The 22,595-nt window shown below is 41.7% G+C and overlaps 2 protein-coding genes across 3 annotated transcripts in view; both read left to right on the forward strand.

Annotated features, from left to right (window-relative positions):
* Positions 1-15,748, forward strand: part of BBS7 (Bardet-Biedl syndrome 7) — a 49,426-nt gene extending 33,678 nt beyond the window's left edge. Inside the window, exons 14-20 of one of the 2 annotated variants that reach the window (XM_056134493.1) lie at positions 3,340-3,479; positions 5,336-5,500; positions 8,797-8,906; positions 9,005-9,108; positions 9,240-9,363; positions 12,031-12,176; positions 15,639-15,748. In XM_056134493.1, the coding sequence (XP_055990468.1) occupies positions 3,340-3,479; positions 5,336-5,500; positions 8,797-8,906; positions 9,005-9,108; positions 9,240-9,363; positions 12,031-12,164 (777 nt within the window). In that variant the 3' untranslated portion in view covers positions 12,165-12,176; positions 15,639-15,748. Of the gene's footprint in view, positions 1-3,339; positions 3,480-5,335; positions 5,501-8,796; positions 8,907-9,004; positions 9,109-9,239; positions 9,364-12,030; positions 12,497-15,638 lie in introns of those variants that run through there. The other variant, XM_056134492.1, reaches the window with a different exon arrangement.
* CCNA2 (cyclin A2) lies at positions 14,895-22,244 on the forward strand. Its single transcript, XM_056134497.1, has 8 exons — positions 14,895-15,163; positions 15,639-15,876; positions 17,939-18,051; positions 18,467-18,690; positions 19,316-19,523; positions 20,400-20,513; positions 21,235-21,368; positions 21,908-22,244. Exons 1-8 carry the CDS (start codon positions 14,969-14,971, stop codon positions 21,954-21,956), a joined length of 1,275 nt encoding a protein of 424 aa, XP_055990472.1. The 5' UTR covers positions 14,895-14,968; the 3' UTR covers positions 21,957-22,244.
* Positions 22,245-22,595: the final 351 nt, after the last annotated feature.

The raw sequence follows: 22,595 nt of genomic DNA on the forward strand, positions 1-22,595 counted from the left end.
CATAGTTTGGCTATTGTATATAGTGCTGCAGTGAATATTGGAGTGCAGATATATTTTCTAATTTGTGCTTTTGGGCCCTTGGGGTATAGTCCTACCAGTGTCATATGGACACTGAATTTCTTGTTTTTTTGAGGAATATCCATATTGTCTTCCAAAAAGGCTAGACTATTTCCATCTACAGTAAATGAGAGTCCCTTTCCCCCCCCACATCCTTGCCAACACTGGTGGTTGTTACTTTTGATGAGTGCCAGTCTCTGTGGTGTGAGGTTGTTACCACAAAAGTACATTTTCCTACACTGGTGGCTTCTTGAGAATTGTATGAAGGATTTGCATACAAAACTCGGTAAATGAAAAGTTAGAGTTTATTATACAGATAAAGGTAGAAGGGTTCAGGTCCCTCCCCAGATGTTCAGGCTTCTATTTTCCCTGTGGATGATTACCAGGTCCTGCCCCTGATGCTGCCCATTCCATGAATGACTTCCCTATCTGTCCCATGCAGTCTGCTTGCCTCCCATGTACGATGGCCAAGTCCGTTTCCTGCTCTGCTTTCTCTATCCCATGTAAACTTTCCTCAGTCTCAGTCCACAGCCATGTGCACGAGCCCCCTAGCCCTGTTTGGGCCTATGTGACCTACCTGTATTGGGCCATGTTTTGGGGTTGGGGGGGGAGTAAACAGCCCTATCTGAGAGAGCAGCAAGTTCAGAGAGTGCTACGCAGGAGAGAGAAAGAGATGTTACTCCAGGAATTCTAAAATTTTGAATGGGGTAACAAGTCTCACGATGGAGATGTTACTGGGCCCGCTCTAGCAAATCGGTGAACAACGGGAGGACAGTGCTACAGTGCTACAGTGATACAGCTAGAGTTAAATTTTTAACTGGATGGTGACTTTGAATCCCGAAGCATCTCTGCAGCATGCTGATCTCTTCTGAGACTTATTTAGTTTCTGAATCATGGCCGGTTAATCATGACTGGTTCATGGGCATGACTGGGAGGCTCCTGGAAGAATAGGGTGATGGGGGGGAGATTGCCCCTCCCCAAATCCATGAGATCCTGGAGATTTCAGTCACAAAAACCACATACCTGAGTTTTTCAACATATTCATTCCTGGATGAATGAATCTGTTGAAATGAGCCTGTGGATGAATCTGTGGAGCCCTGCTGTGAGCATGGCATTGATTGGGTTATGGAGGCTTTCACTGTCTGGGTTTCGTTTGGACGGGTGATAGGCTCACCTACCCCTCTCCAGGGTGCCCCAGATATGAGATCAGCCTGGCATGGGGTCTGGAATCATTTCTCCAGCTTGTTGATCTCTTGTGAGATTTATTTGAGTCTCTTTTTTATATGCTTTTTGGCCATTTGTTTTTCTTCATTGAAGAAGTTTCTGTTCATCTCTACTACCCATTTTTTGATTGGGTTGAATGTTTTTCTTGTAGAGTTCTACCACTATTTTATATATCTTACTACCACTTATTTTTATTTTTTTAAATTTTATAAAGTTGTTCACAATAGAGCTGGAGTGATAGTACAGTGGTAGGGCATTTGCCTTGCGTGCAGCCAGCCCAGCCAAGCCGGGTTCGATTCCTCCGCCCCTCTTGGAGAGCCTGGCAAGCTACCGAGAGTATTTCGCCCGCACGGCAGAGCCTGGCAAGCTACCCGTGATGTATTCGATATGCCAAACACAGTAACAACAAAGTCTCCAATGGAGATGTTACTGGCCCGCTCGAGCAAATCGATGAACAACGGGAGGACAGTGACAGTGACAAAATAAAATATAAATGTGGTACTGGAGTGATTGTATAATGAGTAGATGCTTGCCTTCCACACAGCTGACCTGGGTTCAGATTTTCGCGACCCCATATTGTCCTCTTAGCCCGATCAGGATTGATCCTGAGAGCAGAGCCAGTAGTATGCCCTGAGCAGAGCCAGGTGCGTGTTTTTATTTTGGATTTTTTTTTGCCAATATATTTTTATTACTTCTAACTCAGGAGCGATGTGATACCAGTGAATAAAAGTAGAGCTTCACACGTTAAACATTTGCTCTGCCACTTTAACAATATATCCTGAGCCCTGGAAATAGATTTTGATAATAACAGTTGTGTGCTGTTTCTTAGAAAATTAAGTTATTTGAAAGAATAAATTAAAGAAAATTTCAGGATATTTGAAAATTTGAAAAATTTGAAAAAATTGAAAATTTGAAAACTCTCTTATACCTTCAGCAACAGCAACAACAAACTCGTTTCCGTCCTTTCTTTTTGGCATGGGCAGGGTATTTCATTTTTGGTTTTGGGGCCACACCTGGAAATGCTTAGGGGTTACTCTGGCTTAGGGGTTACTTGGGAATCACTCCTGCAGTGTTCAGGGCACCATATTAGGTGCCAGGATCAAACCTGGGTCAGCTGCATGCAAGGCAAGCATGCCACGTAGGCAGTTTGGGCCTGATGGTACAGTACTGGGGCCTAGCTTTATGATAATGCTTGGGCCCAGGAATCTTATAAAATATACCTCTATGCGTCTGTGTTTTCAGATGTGATAGAGTAATACACAGCACTGTGTGTCCGTTGGAATGGCAGACATTGCAGTGTAGAATATGGGATAAACATATTCTATGGGGTAACTTAAGTTTTTTTCTTTTTTTTTTTTTTAGTTCTTTCCACCCTCCTCCTCCCCCTTCATGAGCAGGACTTGCACATTTCTGTTTGTGCTTGCTGGAAGCTGCACATCAGATTGTGGGGCTTTGTGCACTGGACTGCAGTGCTTGGCTGAGTGCAGAAACTGAGGCTTGCCCTTTTTTGTGTATGCTTGCACACACGCTTACATGCTTATTTGAGGTATACAAGTTGTGGTCGTGGTGCTCAGTAGTGCTCACTGAGTGTTTCCACATAAGCCTTTCCGGGCTTATTCTTCTAAGTTGTGGCACTTGCACATCTTTTTAGTTGTGGTGCTTACCACAGTCACTTTGTGCTCACACATATGCTTGCCTTGCTCGGGATCATATTTCCTTTTGTTGTATTTACATTCACTTCTGTGTTAGCTGAATTGCCAGCATCACACTGCACATGTGGTGGGGGACACCAGGGATTTAAACTCAGGGTGTTCTGACACTACACTAATCCTCCATGCCATCAGTGAGTTCTTCCAGGTTGACAGTTGTGCGCTTGACTGACAAATCTTTAAAGTCTTTCTTTTATTTTAGGGATAACAAATAGTCATTTAGTAGTAAGTCTGTTTCCATCAGAACATTATAAGAAAGATTATGGTATAATACTTGATTACCTGATAAATGTTTTAAAGATAACATTTATGTGCTAGATTATTCTTCTTTTCTCTTTTATGTTGTTAGATTCGCTCTATTGAAGGCCAGTATGGCACACTACAAGCCTATGTGACTCCAAGAATTCAACCCAAAACGTGTCAAGTCCGCCAGTATCTTATCAAACCGCTTTCTCTCCATCAAAGAACTCACTATATTGATCATGACAGGTAGGGAAAAAATAAAAAGAGGGAGTAACTTATTTTTTAGGATATAACACAATTTGAATACATTGTATAAATACTGATAGTTATTTGTTCTCTATTTAAATGCTCTGGATCAATGGTTCTAATAGGCACATTATCACCTTTTAGAGACTAGTTTGAGTTCTCATAAATTACGATTCTGATGTTAGTGATATGATAGCTCTCGCTGTATTCTAAGCAAACACTCTGGCATTTAAATCATGGGCAGGATCTTAGTATTAGCTTCAGGCATTGTATTACCTTTCAAGGAAAGCCAGTGAACAATTGGTGTATTCTGCCCCTGATATCTGACTTCAGCCCCCTGTTGTAGTTTTTTTTTTCTTTTGGAGATGTGAGACCGTGGGCTGAAATGGAAGAAGGGGAAGAACTGCAAAATTATTGAATTGTTGTGCCATGCATTATTCTAGGTGCTTATTCTAGGTGCTTCAGCACAATCACATAGAGCAAGACAGTGAGAAGTGTCTCCCTTTTACAAATAAGAAATGGAGACTTGGAAAAGCAGGTAATTTTGTGAAAGAAGAAAGAGAGCAGTGATTTCTGGCCAAACAAAATCCACGTACTATTAAATATAGATAATTTAGAGTAGAAGTATTGAAAAATTTTCTCAAAATATTTTCAAAAAATATTAAAGAGATTGATTCTTTTGGTGGTATCTGTGTTTAAAAGTTAAGGCTGTTGTTCAAGGGAGCATCATGGAGTGCTGGAAGGAACAGACTGGGAGTGAAGAAATTTGTGTTACAATCTCATAACTGTTCCGTGTGACTTTGTGGATCAGTGTTATTTCTTGGGCTCCAGTTTTCCCATCTGCAATTGAGAGAGTTGGTCCGGATGATCTCAGAAGTCATTCTGTCTTTTATAGTTCTTTACTATATGCCTCTTAGAGTTCCTCCCAACTCTTTTAAGTCCATAAACTGTATTCTCCTCTTTTTGATAATCTATTTACTTTAAATGTATTTGATTTACATGCATGTGTGTATGTGTTAGAGAGAGAGAGATGGAAGGAAGGGGTGAGAGAAAGGGAGAACACAGACTCTGAAACAGAATTATCCCATATACTTGCAAGTTATATGGGATATATTATTCCATATATATTATGGGATTATCCCATATACTTCCATGCACTTCAGTTATACCATAAAATCCCATGTACTGTTCCTTAGCTTGCCCAGTAGTCACAGTAAATACTTGAGTAGAGTTTCTAATCTAAGTTTGTTCTACTTTTAAAAGCCCATTTTGTTGTTGTTGTTGTTATTGTTGTTTTTGGCCACACATGGTAGTGCTCAGGCTTATTTCTGGCTTTGAGTTTAGGAATCACTCCTGGTGATTTTGGGGTACCCTGTGTTGTGCCAAATATTGGATCAAATATTGGTCAGTTGGTTGTAAGACAAGAGCCTTACCTGCTGTACTCTCCCTCTGGTCCCAATAGCTCCAACTTCTGCCTTCAAATTTTGCTGATTATTTTCCTAAGTAGAATCTTATTAGAGTCTTGTATAAACATGTTTTGTAATTTATGTAATAGAAATATTAGATGAACTTAAAAGTAGACCAGATTTTATTTGGAAAGCATATTATAATGGAATAAGCTATATTTTGATGCATTAAAACACAATAAAAGCATATTTTTAATTCTCATTTATGTATTAAAATGATGTATTTCAATTGAAATACTCAGTTATTATATAAAATCATTTAAAGAAATCTTGAATGGATATGGTTGTATTTGCCTGGCCACTATTGCACAGCATTATTTGGTGATGTTTTTGCACATACATTGTATAGTCATTGCAACATAAAAATGTGTCCCTCTCATTAAATCACAGACCCATGAATACACTGACTTTGACAGGCCAGTTCAGTTTTGCTGAAATCCACTCTTGGGTGGTATTTTGCCTGCCTGAAGTTCCTGAAAAACCCCCAGCAGGGGAATGTGTGACATTTTACTTTCAGAACACCTTTCTGGATACACAGCTTGAAAGTACTTACAGGTAAATAAAACTTGTTATTGATTTATTTAAGTGGAGCTTTAAAGGCTCATTTAGGAAGGGTGTAATCTGCAAATAAAGTAATAGAAATCAATGTTCAAGTGAATAAACTAAAAAGTTAGGAGAATTAGTCAGTTCAGAGAAAATGAATAGAGGTGAATGTGAAAGGTCAGTACTTATTGCCAGTAGTAATGAGTTAGGAAGTAGTCTGTTTTGTTTTGTTTTTGTTATTAGATCCACACCTGGTGGTTCTTGGGACTTACTCCTGACTCTCTGCTCAGGGATCACTCCTGACAGGGCTCAGGGACCCTATGGGTTACCACAGATCAGACTCAGGTCAGACACATGCAAGAAAATAACCATACTATCTCTCTGGCATCAGAGGTAATCTGTTTTAAAAGATATTTTCAGAAGAGGAATAACAATATCACTTCCTAAGATCCTCAGGAATATTCCTTAAAACAGGTACATTGTAGGCCAGGAAAATAGTACAGTAGGTAAAGTGTTTGCCTTTCATTCAGCCAACCTAGGTTTGATTCCTGGTTCCACAAAAAGTCTCTCTGAGGGGCTGGAGAGATAGCACAGCGGGTAGGGCGTTTGCCTTGCATGCGGCCAACCCGAGTTTGATTCCCAGCATCCCATATGGTCCCCTGAGCACCGCCAGGAGTAACTTCTGAGTGCAGAGCCAGGAGTAACCCCTGTGCATTGCCAGGTGTGACCAAAAAAGCAAAAATAAAAAAGAAAAAAGAAAAGTCTCTCAGAGCCCCACGAGGAATGATCCCTGAGCATTGCTGGGGTGTACCAACTCCTTCCTCACCCTCCCTCCCCAAAAAAAAGATGAGAGAAAGAAGAAATATATATATACAGATATATATAGTATCTAAAGAAAGTTGAAATTTTATTGACATGAATGATTAAAGAGAGTGGTAGTGGTATCTTCTGGTCATCATCAATATGAAAACATAAAATGACACACAAAATTGTCAAACCTATTGATAGCTTTCATTTGTTTGATCATTTATTTTTGTTTTTGTTTTGCTTGGGAGAAGTGAATGTTTATCCTTTTCCTTAAATAAACTTCTGGTGTCCTAGCTGAGACTTGATTGTGTTAGACTATAAAAACAGCTGTGAAATTGTCTCAGATTGAAATCTTTTGGGATTAAGAGTTCTCCAGAATTTAATTGGCTTTAGCATCAGTTCTTTTGAGGTATTTCACTGTTACTTTTCAGGGAATCTTAGCTGTGTCTGCAGTTGTAATAGTGACGAGAATATTAGGCTTTAATCATGGTAGGCAATTTGACAGGTTCCTACATAACTATACATTTTTTATAACAGCATCCCTTGTTCTTTGCTATTCCATTTTTTATGACTTCTATTATTATTATTATTATTATTATTATTATTATGTTTTGTTGGCCACACCTGGCAGTGCTCAGGGCTTACTCCTGACTCTGGCAGGCTTGAGGGACCCTAGGGGGTGACAGGATGACAGGGATTAAACCCAGTTTGGCCGTGTGCAAGGCAAGTGCCCCCTACTTGCTGTGCTATTAATCTCGCCCCCTCCTTACATATTCTTTCCTTGACAATCAAGATTCTACTTAGAGTCCCAACTAAGTATCTGCTTTTTGGGGTGGTTCCAGGGAATACGCCTTGTGATGCTTATGAGTTACTCAGCCATGCTAGGGAGACCATGTAGCACCAGGGATCGAACGCAGGGCTTCAGCATGCAAAGCACTCCAGCCCTTTGAGCTGTCTCCCTGGCTGAATAGCTACTTTTTTTTTTCTTTTTGGGTCACACCCAGCGATACACAGGAATTACTCATGGCTTTGCACTCAGGAATTACTCCTGGCAGTGCTCAGGGACCATATGGGATGCTGGAAATTGAACCCGGTCGGCCTTGTGCAAGGCAAACACCCTACCCGCTGTATTATCTCTCCAGCCTGCACAACTACATTTTTAAGCCTATCTTGAGACTCTGTTCCTCTAACATCTTATTCTTATTCTTGGGTTTTTTGTTTTGTTTTTGGTTTGGGGATCACACTCTGCCATGCTCAGAACTTACTCTTGGCAGTGCTTAAGGGGACTATACTCTTGTTGGTATAGTCAGGGAACATACTCCTGGCAGTGCTCAGGGAACTATATGTGAAATCTTCTGAAATCCAGAAACAGGATATGGAGGCCAGTTCCAGTTAGACTGTTACTGAGAAGGTGAAAAAAAAAGAGGAGGAATGCCCTCCACAAAATACAAGATTCCAGAGCTGGGGAGATGGCACAGAAGGCAGAACATGTACTCTGCATGTGGAATGCCCCAGATTCCACCCCTCGCACTGCAGGGTTTCTAGAGGACAGCTAGGGGTGATTCCAGAGCACTAAGTCAGGAGTAGCTCCTGAGCATCGTCATCTGTGACTCAAAAGACAAAAAAATATAAAAGGATCCTGTGACCATAAGAAAGGGCAAAGAAAGCCAGGTGTAGACAAAGAACAAAACATACTCTTAGATTTGATATTACCTTTCTTTTATGGTGGAAACATGTAGCTGTGCTATAATATATGTGCTCATACCTAAGAAACACATAGAAGAAATAGAACAGTTCTTGGCTTACTCTTCAAGCCTGTGTTTATCCTTGAACAAGTATCTCACTGGCTTCTCTTTATGTTTCTTTGCTTGCCTGTTTCTACTCTGAAGAAGCCTGTGTTCTCTACTGAACATCTCCCCCACCCCTCTTCCTCCCTCCCCCTTCCACCTCCATACCTATATAAATAAGTTTCAGTAAAAACCATCTCGCTTCCCCCCCCCCCCAAAAAAAAGAGCGAGAGAGAGAGAGAGAGAGGGAGAGCAGTTTATGGGGGTAGGACATTTTCCTTGCACACAGTTTGGATCCCCAGAACCTCATATGGTGCCCCGAGCACACTGGGAGTGATCCCTGAATGCAGAACCAGGAGTGCTACATCCAGCAATGCTAAAGGCCTAGCCTTTAGCATTGCTGGATGTAGCCCAAAAAACAAAAATAAGCAGCTATTAACAACCTTATCAGTGAAACTGAAGAAAAAAAGTTGTTCTAAATGAAGTTTTATACACTGCTATGTTTTTTTAGAGGAACAAATCTAACATCTCAAGTTTTATAATTATGTTCTGAAATTAATATAATAGTAAAGGGTTACATGTTTAATACTTTGTATTAATGAGATACATATAAAGATATCAAATCAGATAAAACTCAATCATGAGATACTAGTTCCAGAATATGTCTTTACTTTGTCAATATGTCAATACTTACTAGACATATTGATTTTATAGAAAAGGAGAAGGAGTTTTTAAATCTGACAACATTTCTACTATATCCATTCTGAAAGATGTGCTTTCTAAAGAAGCTACAAAAAGGAAAATTAACCTCAACATATCATACGGTAAAAGGAAAATCAGTTTCTGTTTTTTTTTTTTCATGATTGCTACAATAAGAATGTTTTATAGTGATTTATCTAATTGTGTCTGACTCAACTCCTAGAAATAAATGAAGTCTCAGTCAAGCATACTTTAAAGTTAATTCACCCAAAGCTGGAGTACCAGTTGCTTTTGGCTAAAAAGGTGCAGTTAATTGATGCTTTAAAAGTAAGTATATGTGTAATGGGCTCATGATCTAATAATTTTATTTTGATGAGATTTCTAAAGATGTAAAGACTGTAACATTATACTCGATTGAATTTTGAACTTTGAGGTACTTTTATTTTAATATTAAATAGGAATTGCAAGTTCATGAGGGAAATACAAACTTTTTGATACCGGAATATCGCTGTATTTTGGAAGAGGCAGATCATCTACAGGAAGAATACAGAAAGCAGCCTGCTCATCTTGAAAGACTGTATGGTTAGTGGACTGTATTAAAATACCTGTTGTATATTTTTTTCTGATGACCATGAAGATATAGTGAAGTATTTAAGATATTCACTTCCTCCCCTTGCCTGATTGTTGCTGTTGCAGTGTTCAGGGCTCACACATATGCCTGACTGTGGTGTTCACACATTCTGTCATGCTGCTCCCTGGGAGTCCTGTATCAGGTTGTTGTGCTCCTAAACTTGACTTCAGGGCCCATCGAGGGTTGTCCTCCTTTAGCAGTGGTACTTGTACCTGTGTTCACCAGGGGCTGCACCCTTTTTGTTGTGGTACTCACATATACTTTGCTGTAGTGCAACTAGAAATCGCATGCAGTGTGGGGAACACAGACTGCAGGGATTGGCAACAGTACTGGGCATTGAACTCCAGGCCTTATCACTTGGAAGACAGGCACTCTCAGCCAACTGACTACCCCAAAGGTCCTCATGTTTTTCCCACTGTCTATTTGCAAAGGATCATGTGAGAAAAACCGGAGAAGCATAGATTCCATTAGTCGTTAGTAACAACAATTTACTGCACAGAACATTGTTTCAAGTTAATACTCAGCAACTTCATATGGTAAAATATAAGTGAAATAAGTGTTAAGCAGTAAATTTCTTTATATATGGAGAAACCTGATTTGAATGAATATAATCAGATGTATCACAATTTAGATTCTGTCACACAACTTTCAGGTTTTGCTATTGTGAAATGTCAAGTGAAACATATATTTTTATGAAAGATTTAATAATGTATATATCAGTGTGACATTAATTTATGGTTCAGCATTATTCTGCTTTAGTGGTAAGAAGTTGGATATTTTTTTTCTTTTTGGGTCACACCCAGCAATGCTCAGGGGTTATTCCTGGCTCTGCACTCAGGAATTATTTCTCATGGTGCTTGCGGGACCATATGGGATGCCGAGGATTAAACCCGGCTTGGCCATGTGCAAGGCAAAAATGCCCCACCAGCTGTACTATTGCTCCAGCCCTGAAGTTGGGTATTTTACTTTATACTGAGAGATATAACAAGAGAAAGACAATGAGAGGGAAATGAGAACATCCTAAGGACTTGTATTATAATTTTATAAATATATTAATAAAATTAAAATAAATTTAAAAAATAAACCTTTGCATTAAAAATTAGGATTTATTGTGCATAGAACACCTGTTTACACCCTATTTATTATACATTGAGATATTTAATATTTGTAACAGCACTGTACTGCAATGGCATGTTTTCTTCACTTATGTAATTTTTTTGGAGGAGGACACACTCAGTAGTCCTTATGGCTAACTCTTTGGCTTCACTCTCAGGGATCATTCCTAGCTCAGGGGACCAGGTTGACTGTACAAGGCAAACATCTTACTTGCTATACTATTATTCCAGCCCCCATTTTCCACAATTTTTACCTCAAAAATTGAGACAGAAGTATCTGTTATTATTTAGTGTATTTAGCACTTCCTATGCGGGAAGTACATTTATTCTTATGATACCTTGGAAACTTGAAAAATGAGTAGCACAGAGTCATTACCTTGATCAGGGCTGTAGTTCAGTGGTGGGGTGCTTTCATGTGTGAGACCCCGGGTTTGATTCCTAGAACTGCAAAGAAGAAAAAAATAGCTAAAAAAATTACAGAAAACTAGGGCTTCAATGATAGGTAGTAAAGCAGGTAGATCAAGTGGTTTCCTTGCATATAGCCGGCCTGGGCACCCCGTACTGTCTCCCAAGCACCACCAGGAGTGATTCCTGAGTTCAGAGCAGAAGAAATAAACCCTGAACACAGCCAGGTGTGATCCCAAAACCAAAAAATCCAGAATGCTTTGAAAACCAAAGCTTTACTTTTTCCAAACCAAAGGTTTTTATTAAGTCAGGAGGCAGGAAGCCTGCATGATTTGAGTTAATTTAATGATGAAACCTCAGTTAAATTAACATGGAGCTATTTATGGTCTTACTCCATGCATTGTGAATATTTATCCAAATATTTTGTTACAGACACATTGCTATGTTTTAAATACTCCTTCAGTTCCTCTTAGGTATTATGCCATAATGTGATTTACTCTCCTTATTATCTTTCTAAAATGTGAAAAAATCAGAAATGTATCTTGCATCGAGGATTTTAGATAAAGAGTTGATAGCTTGAATTGTTTTCATTTTATGTCTGAGAGAACTCAAAGGTGAAATAATTTCAGGAGATCTTTCAACCCAGGAATAAGTCAAATTCTAAGAATGGCCAGCACATTTGATGGAATATTTCAATGCAAATAAAGTTGTTAGAATAGGATTTTTCTATACAATGTCAAAATAATCTGCTTGGTGGGAGAAATAAGTCATTGTCATGTGAAATATACCACTAGCAGTTCAAAACTGGCCAGCAGCAGTCTAAATTAATAGCTTATAATCAGTTTTTGCAGTTTACAAGGATTATTAGCAAAATACTTAATATTTTTTAATTTGCTTCAAAATTCCCCAAATAAATTTTTTTAAAAAATCTATCCGTTTAATAAAAATCTAAAAAGAAAAAAACTATCCTTTCAAAATTTGTTTATGTTAAAATAGTAGAGTTATGGGTACTTGGAAATATATTCTCAAGCATTCACTTTTATCATATGTCATTAATTAAAACTAATCAGTAATAGAAAATTAATGTCTTTCTTATAGGTATGATCACCGATCTTTTCATAGACAAATTCAAGTTCAAAGGCACCAATGTCAAAACCAAAGTACCTCTTTTATTGGAGATTTTGGACAGTTATGACCAAAATGCTTTGATTGCTTTTTTTGATGCTGCATGATTTATAAACCAGGTAAAGTTCTAAAAACGTTGGCGGTTGAAATTTTAAAAAGTTGAAGCTGAATTATAAGCTAAATATACTATAACTTAAAGCGATTTTTTTTTTTTTTTGCTTTTTGGGTCACACCCGGCGATGTACAGGGGTCACTCCTGGTTCTGCACTCAGGAATTACTCCTGGCGATGCTCAGGGGACCATATGGGATGCTGGGAATCGAACCTGGGTTGGCTGGGTGGAAGGCAACCTGCTGTGCTATCAATGCAGCCCTTTAAAGCGATTTTTAACACCTAAAATAATATTTGAATGTGACTTTTTTAGTAATGTTATTTTTTTTTACAAACGAAACTTTAAAATTAAGAGTTTTTAAAATTTTTTAAATGCAATTGGAGTCATAATGGATTTTAGTGAATTGTTAGCAAATGGATATTTTTAAACTTTATTGAGAAATACTGGAAAATAAAAATGTTTAAATATTTGACAGACTGCAATACATACATGTATAAACTACTTTATAGCTTTCAAAATGCATTAATACACATTATGTCATTTGATATTGACATCATTTTGATTTGGGGCAATACCCGCTGTGCTCAGGGCTTGCTTCTCCTGGTTCTGCTCTCAAGACTCATTCTTGGTGGTGTTCAGGGGACCATGTCTGTTGCCAGGGGAATACAACCCAGGTCCATCACATGCAAGGCAAGTAAATGCCTCACACGCTGTACCATTCTCTGGCCCTGCTCTTAATTTTGTTTTGCTTTAACTTTTTTTTTTTTTAATTGATTGAGGTTCTTTGAGTTACCATACTGTTAATGATGGTTTCCCATGCATATCATTCCAACACCACACCAGTGTACCCACCCCCCTCCTCCCTAGTCCCTTTCAAACACCACTCCCCACCCCACCACCAACAACACATTTACAAGAATCGGTTCTTTTTTGTGTTTTTGACTGCTACCTTGCTGTGTATCTTTAAGACCCACTAGCTCTGTCAGTGTCTTGGAAAATTGTATGATTTTATTCTTTCTCATCCTGCTGCTTTTTTTTTTTAGCTTGTTTTTGTTTTTGTTTTTGAGCCACACATGGTAATGCTCAAGCATTACTCCTGGCTCTGGCTCAGGAATTAGTCCTGGCAGTGCTCAGGGGATTATATGGGATGTCAGGGATTGAACCTGGGTCGATGGAGTGCAAGGCAAGTGCCCTATACACCGTACTCTCTCTCCCACCCTCTTAGCCATCTCTTAACTTTGTAAGACTAGAAGTAGAACCCAAGTGCTGGTGCCTGTTTGCATCCAGTAACTATGCATGTTGTCAGCCAGTGGGGTGGGGGGTAGGGGTGACTTTTCTCTAGGATCTTAGATTTATAACGTTTTGTGACCCATGTCTGTTGACTTGGCGTTGTAAATCATGGCCAGAAAAATAAGACTTGGGAATTTTAATGATATGCTGTAACCAGTAGAGTTGCTCAACTGTACTCAAAGTGAGCAGTACAGAACTAGTGATGGCTTCTTAGGTTAGGAATAGGCACTCATGTCTTTTTTCAGCCTATGCAATGGAAAGAAATTTTAATTTGTACTTGAACATTCCTAATTGTAAATCTTGCAAACCAATGACTATAAACTGAAGCTTTAAGCTGTGACATTACAGACACACACACACATTCTGTTTTTAAAATGGTCAGCAGAGGACATAGGAAAAATAGCTAACGAAGTTTTGTTAATCTCAACTCGTTGATTTATATATGAGGAATTGTTTTGTTTTTAGGCGTGGATAGAATTCATTCCTCCCAGCAAAGGCCCTACTACTAAATCCCATTCCCAGACTGGAATGTTGCATTCTTTTGTTTTTTATGTGCCAAAAAAATGATACTGGAAAAAAGGAAACTTTCATTTTAAAGGAGGGATTCATGTATGTTAGAAAACAGTAGCTTAAGTATATGTCTTTTTTTCCCTTGTATATTAAATATGAAAATTTGCTAAAGGCACAAGTAGCTAGAAAGTTTTTGTTTGGTTGGGTTTGTTTTTTGGCGTTTTGGCCACAGCTGGCAGTGTTCAGAGCTTACTCCTGGCTCTACACCCAGGGATCACTCATGGTGCGCTTGGCGGGGTTTTATGGGGGTGCAAGGGATCAACCCTGGGTCAAACCACGTGCAAGGCAAACGCCTTACTGGCTGCCCTCTCCCAGTGGCCCTTGACGGCTGCAAGTTCCAAGTCGGTCTTTTCACACGACCCTTAATTCTTAATGGAACACGGCTTGTGCAGGCCTCCGGAATTACACTGGGTGCTGTATGTTGGCTGCCGACTTGGAGGATGGCCGGCTAAGAACGGATCAGGCAGAGCCCTAAACCCACCGCTTCTTCCCGGGCGGGCGAGGGTGGGGCCCAAGGGGCTGGATCAGGCCAGCCCAGCAAGCGGCGCGGGCGCCGGCGCGGCGCGGCCCGGCCCGGCCCGCCCCGGCCCGCGCAGGCGCGCTCGCCGCCGCCCCGCCCGCCCCACCCCGCCCCGCCCCGCCGCCGCCGCCGCCGCCCGCGCAGGCGCGTTTCCTCCCACGCCCCGGCTTTCGCGCCGCCCTCGCTCGCTACGGGCGCGGCGCCGGAGTGACGTCACGGGCGCGGCGCCCGGATTGGTCCATTTCAATAGTCGCGGGACACTTGAACTGCGCGCACTGCCGGACTGCGGCGGCGGCTCGCTCCTGCTCTGTCGGCTCCGGCCCGCGCCGCGTTCCAGCTCGGCTCGCGATCACGGGGCGCGCACTCGGGCCGCGGCGGCGGGGCGGCGGGGCGCGGCTGCAGGCGGCGCCCGGAGCCGGGATGCTGGGCGGCTCTGCGGCCCGCGAGGCGGGCGCGGCGCTGCTGGCGCTGGAGGACCAGGAGAATGTGGACCCTGCGCGGGCGCCCGCCCCGCAGCCGCGCACCCGCGCCGCGCTGGCGGTGCTCAAGGCCGGGAGCCTGCGCGGGCCGCCGCCGCCGCCGCCGCCGCAGCTGCAGCGGCCCAAGGCGCGCCGGGTGAGTCGGGCGGGCCGGGCCGGGCCGGGCCGGGCCGGGCTGGGCGCGGGGCGCGGGGCGGGCGCGCGGGGTCCGGCCCTGCCGCTGCACGGGTCGGCCTCCTTTCGCACCCGGCCCGGCCCCGCTTCGGTCGGAGGCTGCCTCGCTGTAGGAGGGTGTGAAGAAAACCTTGACTTTTTGGAAAATTGCGCCATTTTAGCCGGATTTGTTCTGGGTTCCACCCTGCGGTGAAAGCGGTGGCCGACAGCCTTCTTTTGTCATCCCTTCCCTACATGTCCGCTCGGTTCCTTTACGCTCAGTATCTCCGACCGTTGTGGAGATGCTTGTGATAGACGGCAGAGCCCCTTTCTGAATTCTACTCATTGGGGCTTGTCTGGGCTTTGTTTTTTAACTCAAAGGAAAGGCTCAGGCGCACAGGGAAAGGAAGCAAAACTTCCATGCGATAGCTCAAAGCTAGCTCTCTGTTTCTTTTCAGGTTGCACCTCTTAAGGATCTTCCTGTAAACGATGAGCAACTCACTGCTGCTCCCTGGAAAGCAAACAGTAAACAGCCTGCATTCACCATCCACGTGGATGAAGCAGAAGAGCCACAGAAAAGGCCTGATGAACCCAAAAAAGAATGCGAAGATATCCTGGCGTTTAATTCAGCTATTAGTTTACCTGGACCGAGAAAACCACTGGTACCTCTTGATTGTCCAATGGATGGTAGTTTTGGTAAGTTTTAGGGGAAAATTAGGTAATCATTAAGTAGGTTCAATTAGTGGTGTTTTGCATCTTAAGAAATACTACAAAATGGTTGGAGAGATCCTCCATGGGCTGGGGTACAGGCTGTCTTCCTTCTACCACACGGACATCCCCTGAGCATTCAGGAATGACACCACTCCATCTGGGCTTGAGAGTTGCCCCTGAGCACCACAGGGTGTGGCCCCAAATCAAACCAAAAAATTACTTTCTTAGCTGATCCTTAGTACTTAATGAAAGGGTTTTGTGGATTTTATTTTACTCTAACTCTAGATGTATTTGCTTGGTGGTGCTGTAGTCAGTATTCACTTTGTACGAACACTTTATTCAGAGTGGTCTGCGAGGGTGTACCCTTAAATTCTGTGAGATGTAACACCCCTGCAAACTTAAAATTTGTTTCAATAAAAGCAGTTTAATAATACATCAAGAAGGGCATTTGGGGAAAAAATGGGGCTGGAGCGATAGCACAGCGGGTAGGGCATTTACCTTGTGCGCAGCTGACCCGGGTATGATTCCCAGCATCTAATATGGTCCCCTGAGCACCGCCAGAAGTAATTCTTGGGTGCATGAACCAGGAGTAACCCCTGTGCATTGCCGGGTGTGACGCGATCACGATCACGATCATCCTGTTGTTCGTGGATTGCCTCGAGCAGGCACCAGTAACGTCTCCTTCGCCCTAGCCCTGAGATTTTAAAAAGTGCCATATTCAAGGCTCTTTCAGGGTTAGAAGAATGAGACCCATCACTGTTACTGGTATTTGGCATATTGGGTACCCCACGGGGAGTTTGCCAGACTCTGCCATGTGGGCAGGTTGCATTCAGTAGCCTGCCAGGTTGTCCAAAGTAAGAGAGAGATAATAAGATGTCGGGAGCTTCCTGGAGCTGGGTTTTATAGTCTCTTGGTCTTGGCCATTGATGGGATTACGTTGGTTGATGGGATTACACGGTGTGATGCAAAAAAAAAAAAAGGGCATTTGCCTTGAGTATGGGCTGGAGCGATAGCACAGCGGGTAGGGCGTTCGCCTTACAAGCGGCCAACATGGCCGACCCGAGTTCGATTCCTCCGCCCCTCTTGGAGAGCCCGGCAAGCTACCGAGAGTATTCGATATGCCAAACACAGTAACAACAAAGTCTCCAATGGAGACGTTACTGGGCCCGCTCGAGCAAATCGACGATCAACGGGGAGGGCCTTTACCTTTACTTACTTTTATGGCCAGCCCAGGTTTGAACCCTGGCATCCCATATGGTTCCCTGAGCCCATCCAGGAGGAATCTCTGAGTGCAAGAGCTGGGAGTAAGCTCTGAGCACCAATGGGCGTGACACTACCCCTCCACCCTCCACCCCAAAAGGCAGTTTGATTACGTAGGAGGGACATTGTCCTCCAGTACTATAATTGATTTGTAATTTACACTTGGGTGTCTGCTGCAGACAGTGCTGCCTGGTTTGTACTGTTTCTTTAAAATAAAGCTCTTCAGTCAACTCTGCAGCTCTCTAAATCCAATCCAGTTCAACTCAGTTGCATTGATGAGAGAAGTAACTGAAAAGTAAGTAAATAGTTCAAAGGATATAGCTCCAAGTTAATCCCTAGCACTGCATTATCCCCCAGGCCAAAAATAATAATTTGTAAGTTTTTGTATAGGTTTTTGGGACAAATTTTAACTCTGTTGTGAGCACTTAAGTCCCGCTGAGTCAGTCTGTCTTTGGGGTCTGCATACATGAGGACAGAGCTAAAACCGCCAAACTTGGGTTAGCTCTGTCCTAACAGCCATCCTTTATTCCATTCTTCAGCCTAATAGCCCATCCTCAAATTCTTTCCTGTGTGTGGCCAGTAGCTTTTATTTATTATTAAAGTCATTCTAAAGTCATTTTTTAATAAAGGTACAGGGCACAAAACCATGGTGAGGTATGCTTTTGTGCATACCTGTTGGGATGAAGTGAATGTTTTGATTGATCATAGAGTTTCTGATAAGAGCATCCACACTTCACTGTTAAATAACAAATTACTAAGAGCTTGATCACATTTTGACTTCTCCCAGAGTCCCCACACACTATGGACATGTCAGTTATTCTGGAAGATGAAAAACCAGTGAATGTGAATGACGTACCAGACTACCATGAGGACATACACACATACCTTAGGGAGATGGAGGTAAGTACAATTTCCATTCTATTGCTTACAAGGGGCTGGAGCGATAGCACAGCGGTAGGGCGTTTGCCTTGCGCACAGCTGGCCCGGCAGAGCCTGGTTCGATTCCTCCGCCCCTCTCGGAGAGCCCGGCAAGCTACCGAGAGTATCTTGCCCGCATGGCAAAGCTTGGCAAGCTACCTGTGACATATTCAATATGCCAAACACAGTAACAACAAGTCTCACGATGGCGATGTTACTGGGCCCGCACGAGCAAATTGATGAACAACGGGAGGACAGTGACAGATTACCTACAAGAATGAAACTGACAGGTTGTTTAATATTTGTAACTGCTAATGACTAGTTTACTGTTTCCAGCGCATAGAATCTTTGCTAATGGTAAAATAGTCTTATTTCAGTTTTAACACTTTCTCAACAGGTTAAATGTAAACCTAAAGTAGGTTACATGAAGAAACAGCCAGATATCACTAACAGTATGAGAGCTATCCTTGTGGACTGGTTAGTGGAAGTAGGAGAAGAATATAAACTACAGAATGAGACGCTGCATTTGGCAGTGAACTACATTGATAGGTTCCTCTCATCAATGTCAGTGTTGAGAGGAAAACTTCAGCTGGTGGGCACTGCGGCTATGCTGTTGGCCTCGTAAGTACAACTTGGTTTGTTGGATTCAGTGATTGTTACTTTTCTGCATAGGGAAGAAATGATAGTTATAAACTTTGTGATGCTTTAGCACACCATACAAAGTAATTTCCTGCTTTAGTTTTGGCATTTGTGGCTAAAATCCTTAGTACATTAGTTTTCCCAGATGTGGATACTGTGGGTCCTTTAATGAACATGGTTATTGGCTACTTTTTCCACACACACTAGGACTAGTTTACATACGTTTAAAAGACTTCTTGTGTGTGCGCCAAAGAGATAGTATAGTTGGTGAAGCATTTGCCTTGCCTATGGCAGTGTTTGTACCTTGTACCACATGTGGTTCCCCGAACAGAGCCAGGAGTATGTCCTAAGCACTGTTAGAAGTGACCTAAGAAACAAAACAAGAACTAAAAAGACTGGTTCCTAGTGCTTTCTGCCAGTTAAATCTCCCTGTTGAACTTAGAAAAACATGAAACATGTATTATTTTCTGTTGGAAATGGTCACCTGTCAGTGGGAACAGGTCACTGGAGAGGGACTTTGGGGTCTTCATTGTGCTTAAAGGGACTAGAGTTGGGATAAGGAAGTGTGCTTGTTTGGGGACTGATTGCTAAAAACTCTTTATTGTAGAAAGTTTGAAGAAATATACCCCCCCGAAGTAGCAGAATTTGTGTACATTACAGATGATACCTATACCAAGAAACAAGTCCTGAGAATGGAGCACCTAGTTCTGAAAGTCCTTGCTTTTGATTTGGCTGCACCAACAGTAAATCAGTTTCTTACCCAATACTTTCTACACCAGCAGTCAGCAAACTGCAAAGTTGAAAGTTTAGCAATGGTAAGTTCTTCTCATTTTATTGAATAATACTCTTTGGTGTAATGATAATTATGGAAAAACCTTGATTTTATTATGCAGTTTTGATTAGGGGATTCTTTCATTATTCCCAGGCTGGTTGGTGCTCTGCAGTAAGAGAAAGCCTACCTTTGCCGAAGGCGATATAAGTTGACAAAAACTAAGAATAGCAGTGTGTCGAGTCTTGTAAGATGGCAACCAGGATAATTGCTGTAGGAATCATTTAAAAAGACCAGAGATAATTGCAGGGTTAAGGCACTTGCATTGCATGAGGCTGATCCTAATTCAATCCTCAGCACTAGGTGTTTCTTAAATACCACTGAGTGCAGCCCTGGAGACCCCATACCACTGGACCTAAGCAGCACCTCCACCTTCATTAAACTGCCAGCCCATTGGCTAAGAATCGCTCTAACTGGCCCGTGGGTCATCTCAGCATTGCTTGGAAAAGCCCTGCATCACACTTTCCTCCCCCACAAAAAAGAAAAGGGAACAAATAAAAGATGAATATGGGGAAAACATTAAAATTGCGAATAAAGGGCTGAAGCTACTATTGCGTGACTAGGGCACTTGCCTTATAAAGAGATGACCTGGTTTTATTCTCCAGCACCCATATGGTCCCTGAGCCCATTAGGAGTGCAGAGCTTGGAGTAAGCCCTGAGCACAGCTGGGTATGGCCCCAATTTTTTTTTTAAAAGATAGTATGTGAAATTAAAAATTGAGCTATTGTAATTTATCTCCCTCTGTTGCTATAGAGCTGATCTTAAAAGACGGATATTTTTTTAAAAAACTTACATGCTAAGGATTTGAAATTTAAATCCTGGAATTCTTGTGATCATAAAGCATATGCATTTTTCATTCCAGTTTTTGGGAGAGTTAAGTCTGATAGATGCTGAGCCATACCTCAAGTATTTGCCATCCGTTATTGCTGGGGCCGCCTTTCATTTAGCACTCTACACTGTTACAGGACAAAGTTGGGTATGTATCACATCTTTGCCTATTCCCAGTGATGTAATGCTAATGCCAGAATGAAGTCTCTAGAACAGGACTCTTTGTAAACTTCTTCCACTCATTTTGCCGAAGAACTTGGGTGAGCCCTTCTAGACACACCTTAGATTTATAGCTAATGTGATTGATTTTGAAATAATTTTTGGTCATTGGAGGTTCAAAACTCATTTGCTCTTGTCAGATTTTTAGTTTTCTTTTTTATGCTACCCCACATGGGGTTGTGACCCACAATTTAAGAAGCTAGGTCCAAGACAACTATCAGGTAACTTGTACTGAGAAAACTATTATAATGGCTGTAATGTTGTAATGTCTGTATCATTGCTTAAAGTGACTTTCTATTTATTTAACATGATGTAAGGTTGAAAGGTTTTGATTTGAAAGGTGTGTTTAAAGAATTCCCTGCTAGTAGGGAAAGGAGGAAAAGCCCATCAGAACTGGCATGAGAGGGGCCTGAGCGGTAGCACAGCGGGGAGGGCATTTATTTGCCTGGCAGATGACCAAGTTCGATCCCTGTCATCCCATATGGAAACCCCTGAGCATCACTGGGTGTATTCCCCCGCAACTCCCCCCCCCCCCCCAAAAAAAAAGTTAGTTCTAGTACTGGAGTTTCAAACTCAAGTTTAATGCTAAATACCCATTGTGTTTAGGTTTTACTAAACAAAATTCATTGTCTCTTCTCCCTTCTCTGTAGCCTGAATCACTGGTTCAAAAGACTGGATATACTCTGGAAAATCTTAAGCCTTGTCTCATGGACCTTCACCAAACCTACCTCAGAGCACCACAGCATGCACAGCAGTCAATAAGAGAAAAGTACAAACACTCAAAGTAAGAATTATGTACCAAACAATCTTGCTTTTCCAAAAACTATGGGGTCAGGAGGCCTTGCCATTTCTCAAAGAGCTGGAGCACATGCTTATCCATAGAGGCGGCCTAAGTTCAATCCCTGAGCACATCTGGCCACATTCATTGGTTTAGGTAGCAGTGAGATGCTTTCTGCCCTGCATCTGCTGAGGATGTGAAAGGGGACATGGGTATATGTGTACTTTTAGGTGGTCGATGATAGAAGCGTCACTTTTCCTTCCCTCTGTTAGTCAGTGAACAGTTTTCACTTGCACATTTGTTTGCAGCTTGCCAGAGATTGCATACGTTTTGGTACCAGGGATCCCAGATGTCTTTGCTATCAGGGTGGCATCTGGCATGTGGAAAATGCCAGGGCTTGAACTTGTGGCCTCATGCCTGTAAGGTAGAAGTTGCTCTATTACTGAGCTATACCTGGACCCAAGAAATAACATTGTTGAGATTCTAATATAACCCTATGGTTTTCTCACTGTTTCCTAATACAGATTTCTCTCCCTTACTTGCAGGTATCATGGCGTTTCTCTCCTCAACCCACCAGAAACACTAAATGTGTGACAGAGGCTATATTGGTTTACTAAGGTGTAAATCAAAGTATATGATGTACAGTTTTTATTTGAGGTTTTAAGTTTTACAATCATTTCTGAATACTGAAGTTATAGTCAAGTACAAATTATGGTATCTATTGCTTTTTTTAAATGGGTTAAATTTGTGTATCTTTTGTACATTTTACACTATCTTAGATATCTGGCTGATTTTAAGTGGTTTTATTAACATTAATGACACCTGTCAAGATGATAAAAATAAATAAATTGATTTGGAAAACTTGGAATAAGTCAAATTTAATTTGAGGTTGAAATGTGACTAGAATTTCATTGAGAAAAATTAGGGCAAATATTTTTTCCTAAAAATAGCTTTAGGAAAATAGACCCTCATCATCTATCTCAGTGAAGACATTTGTTTTCCTAAGCAACTGAGTTTGCTGACTTGGGTATAATCTGAAATCAACCCATACTTGATTTCAGCACTGAGCAACTATCACTTACGGAAGGTCTTTTAAAATTCTTTCCACTTTTTGCACATGAAAATGCCTTTTGTAGTCCTCATCTATTTTTATGCTTTATTGAAATGAGTTATTTAAAAACCCGTATGTTTTCCAGGTTTTTGGTTTTTCCTTTTCCCTCGTACTACTGTTAA

This window comes from Sorex fumeus, unplaced genomic scaffold (assembly GCF_029834395.1).
Source record: "Sorex fumeus unplaced genomic scaffold, SorFum_2.1 ptg000099l, whole genome shotgun sequence".
Taxonomy (NCBI): domain Eukaryota; kingdom Metazoa; phylum Chordata; class Mammalia; order Eulipotyphla; family Soricidae; genus Sorex; species Sorex fumeus.

Excerpts from the sequence above, each read along its gene's own strand:
- CCNA2 (XM_056134497.1), top strand. The coding sequence starts at position 14,969 with ATGCTGGGCGGCTCTGCGGCCCGCGAGGCGGGCGCGGCGCTGCTGGCG. Across the intron at positions 15,164-15,638 it reads AGCGGCCCAAGGCGCGCCGG|GTTGCACCTCTTAAGGATCT; the intron begins GTGAGTCGGGCG and ends GTTTCTTTTCAG. Across the intron at positions 15,877-17,938 it reads TCCAATGGATGGTAGTTTTG|AGTCCCCACACACTATGGAC; the intron begins GTAAGTTTTAGG and ends GACTTCTCCCAG.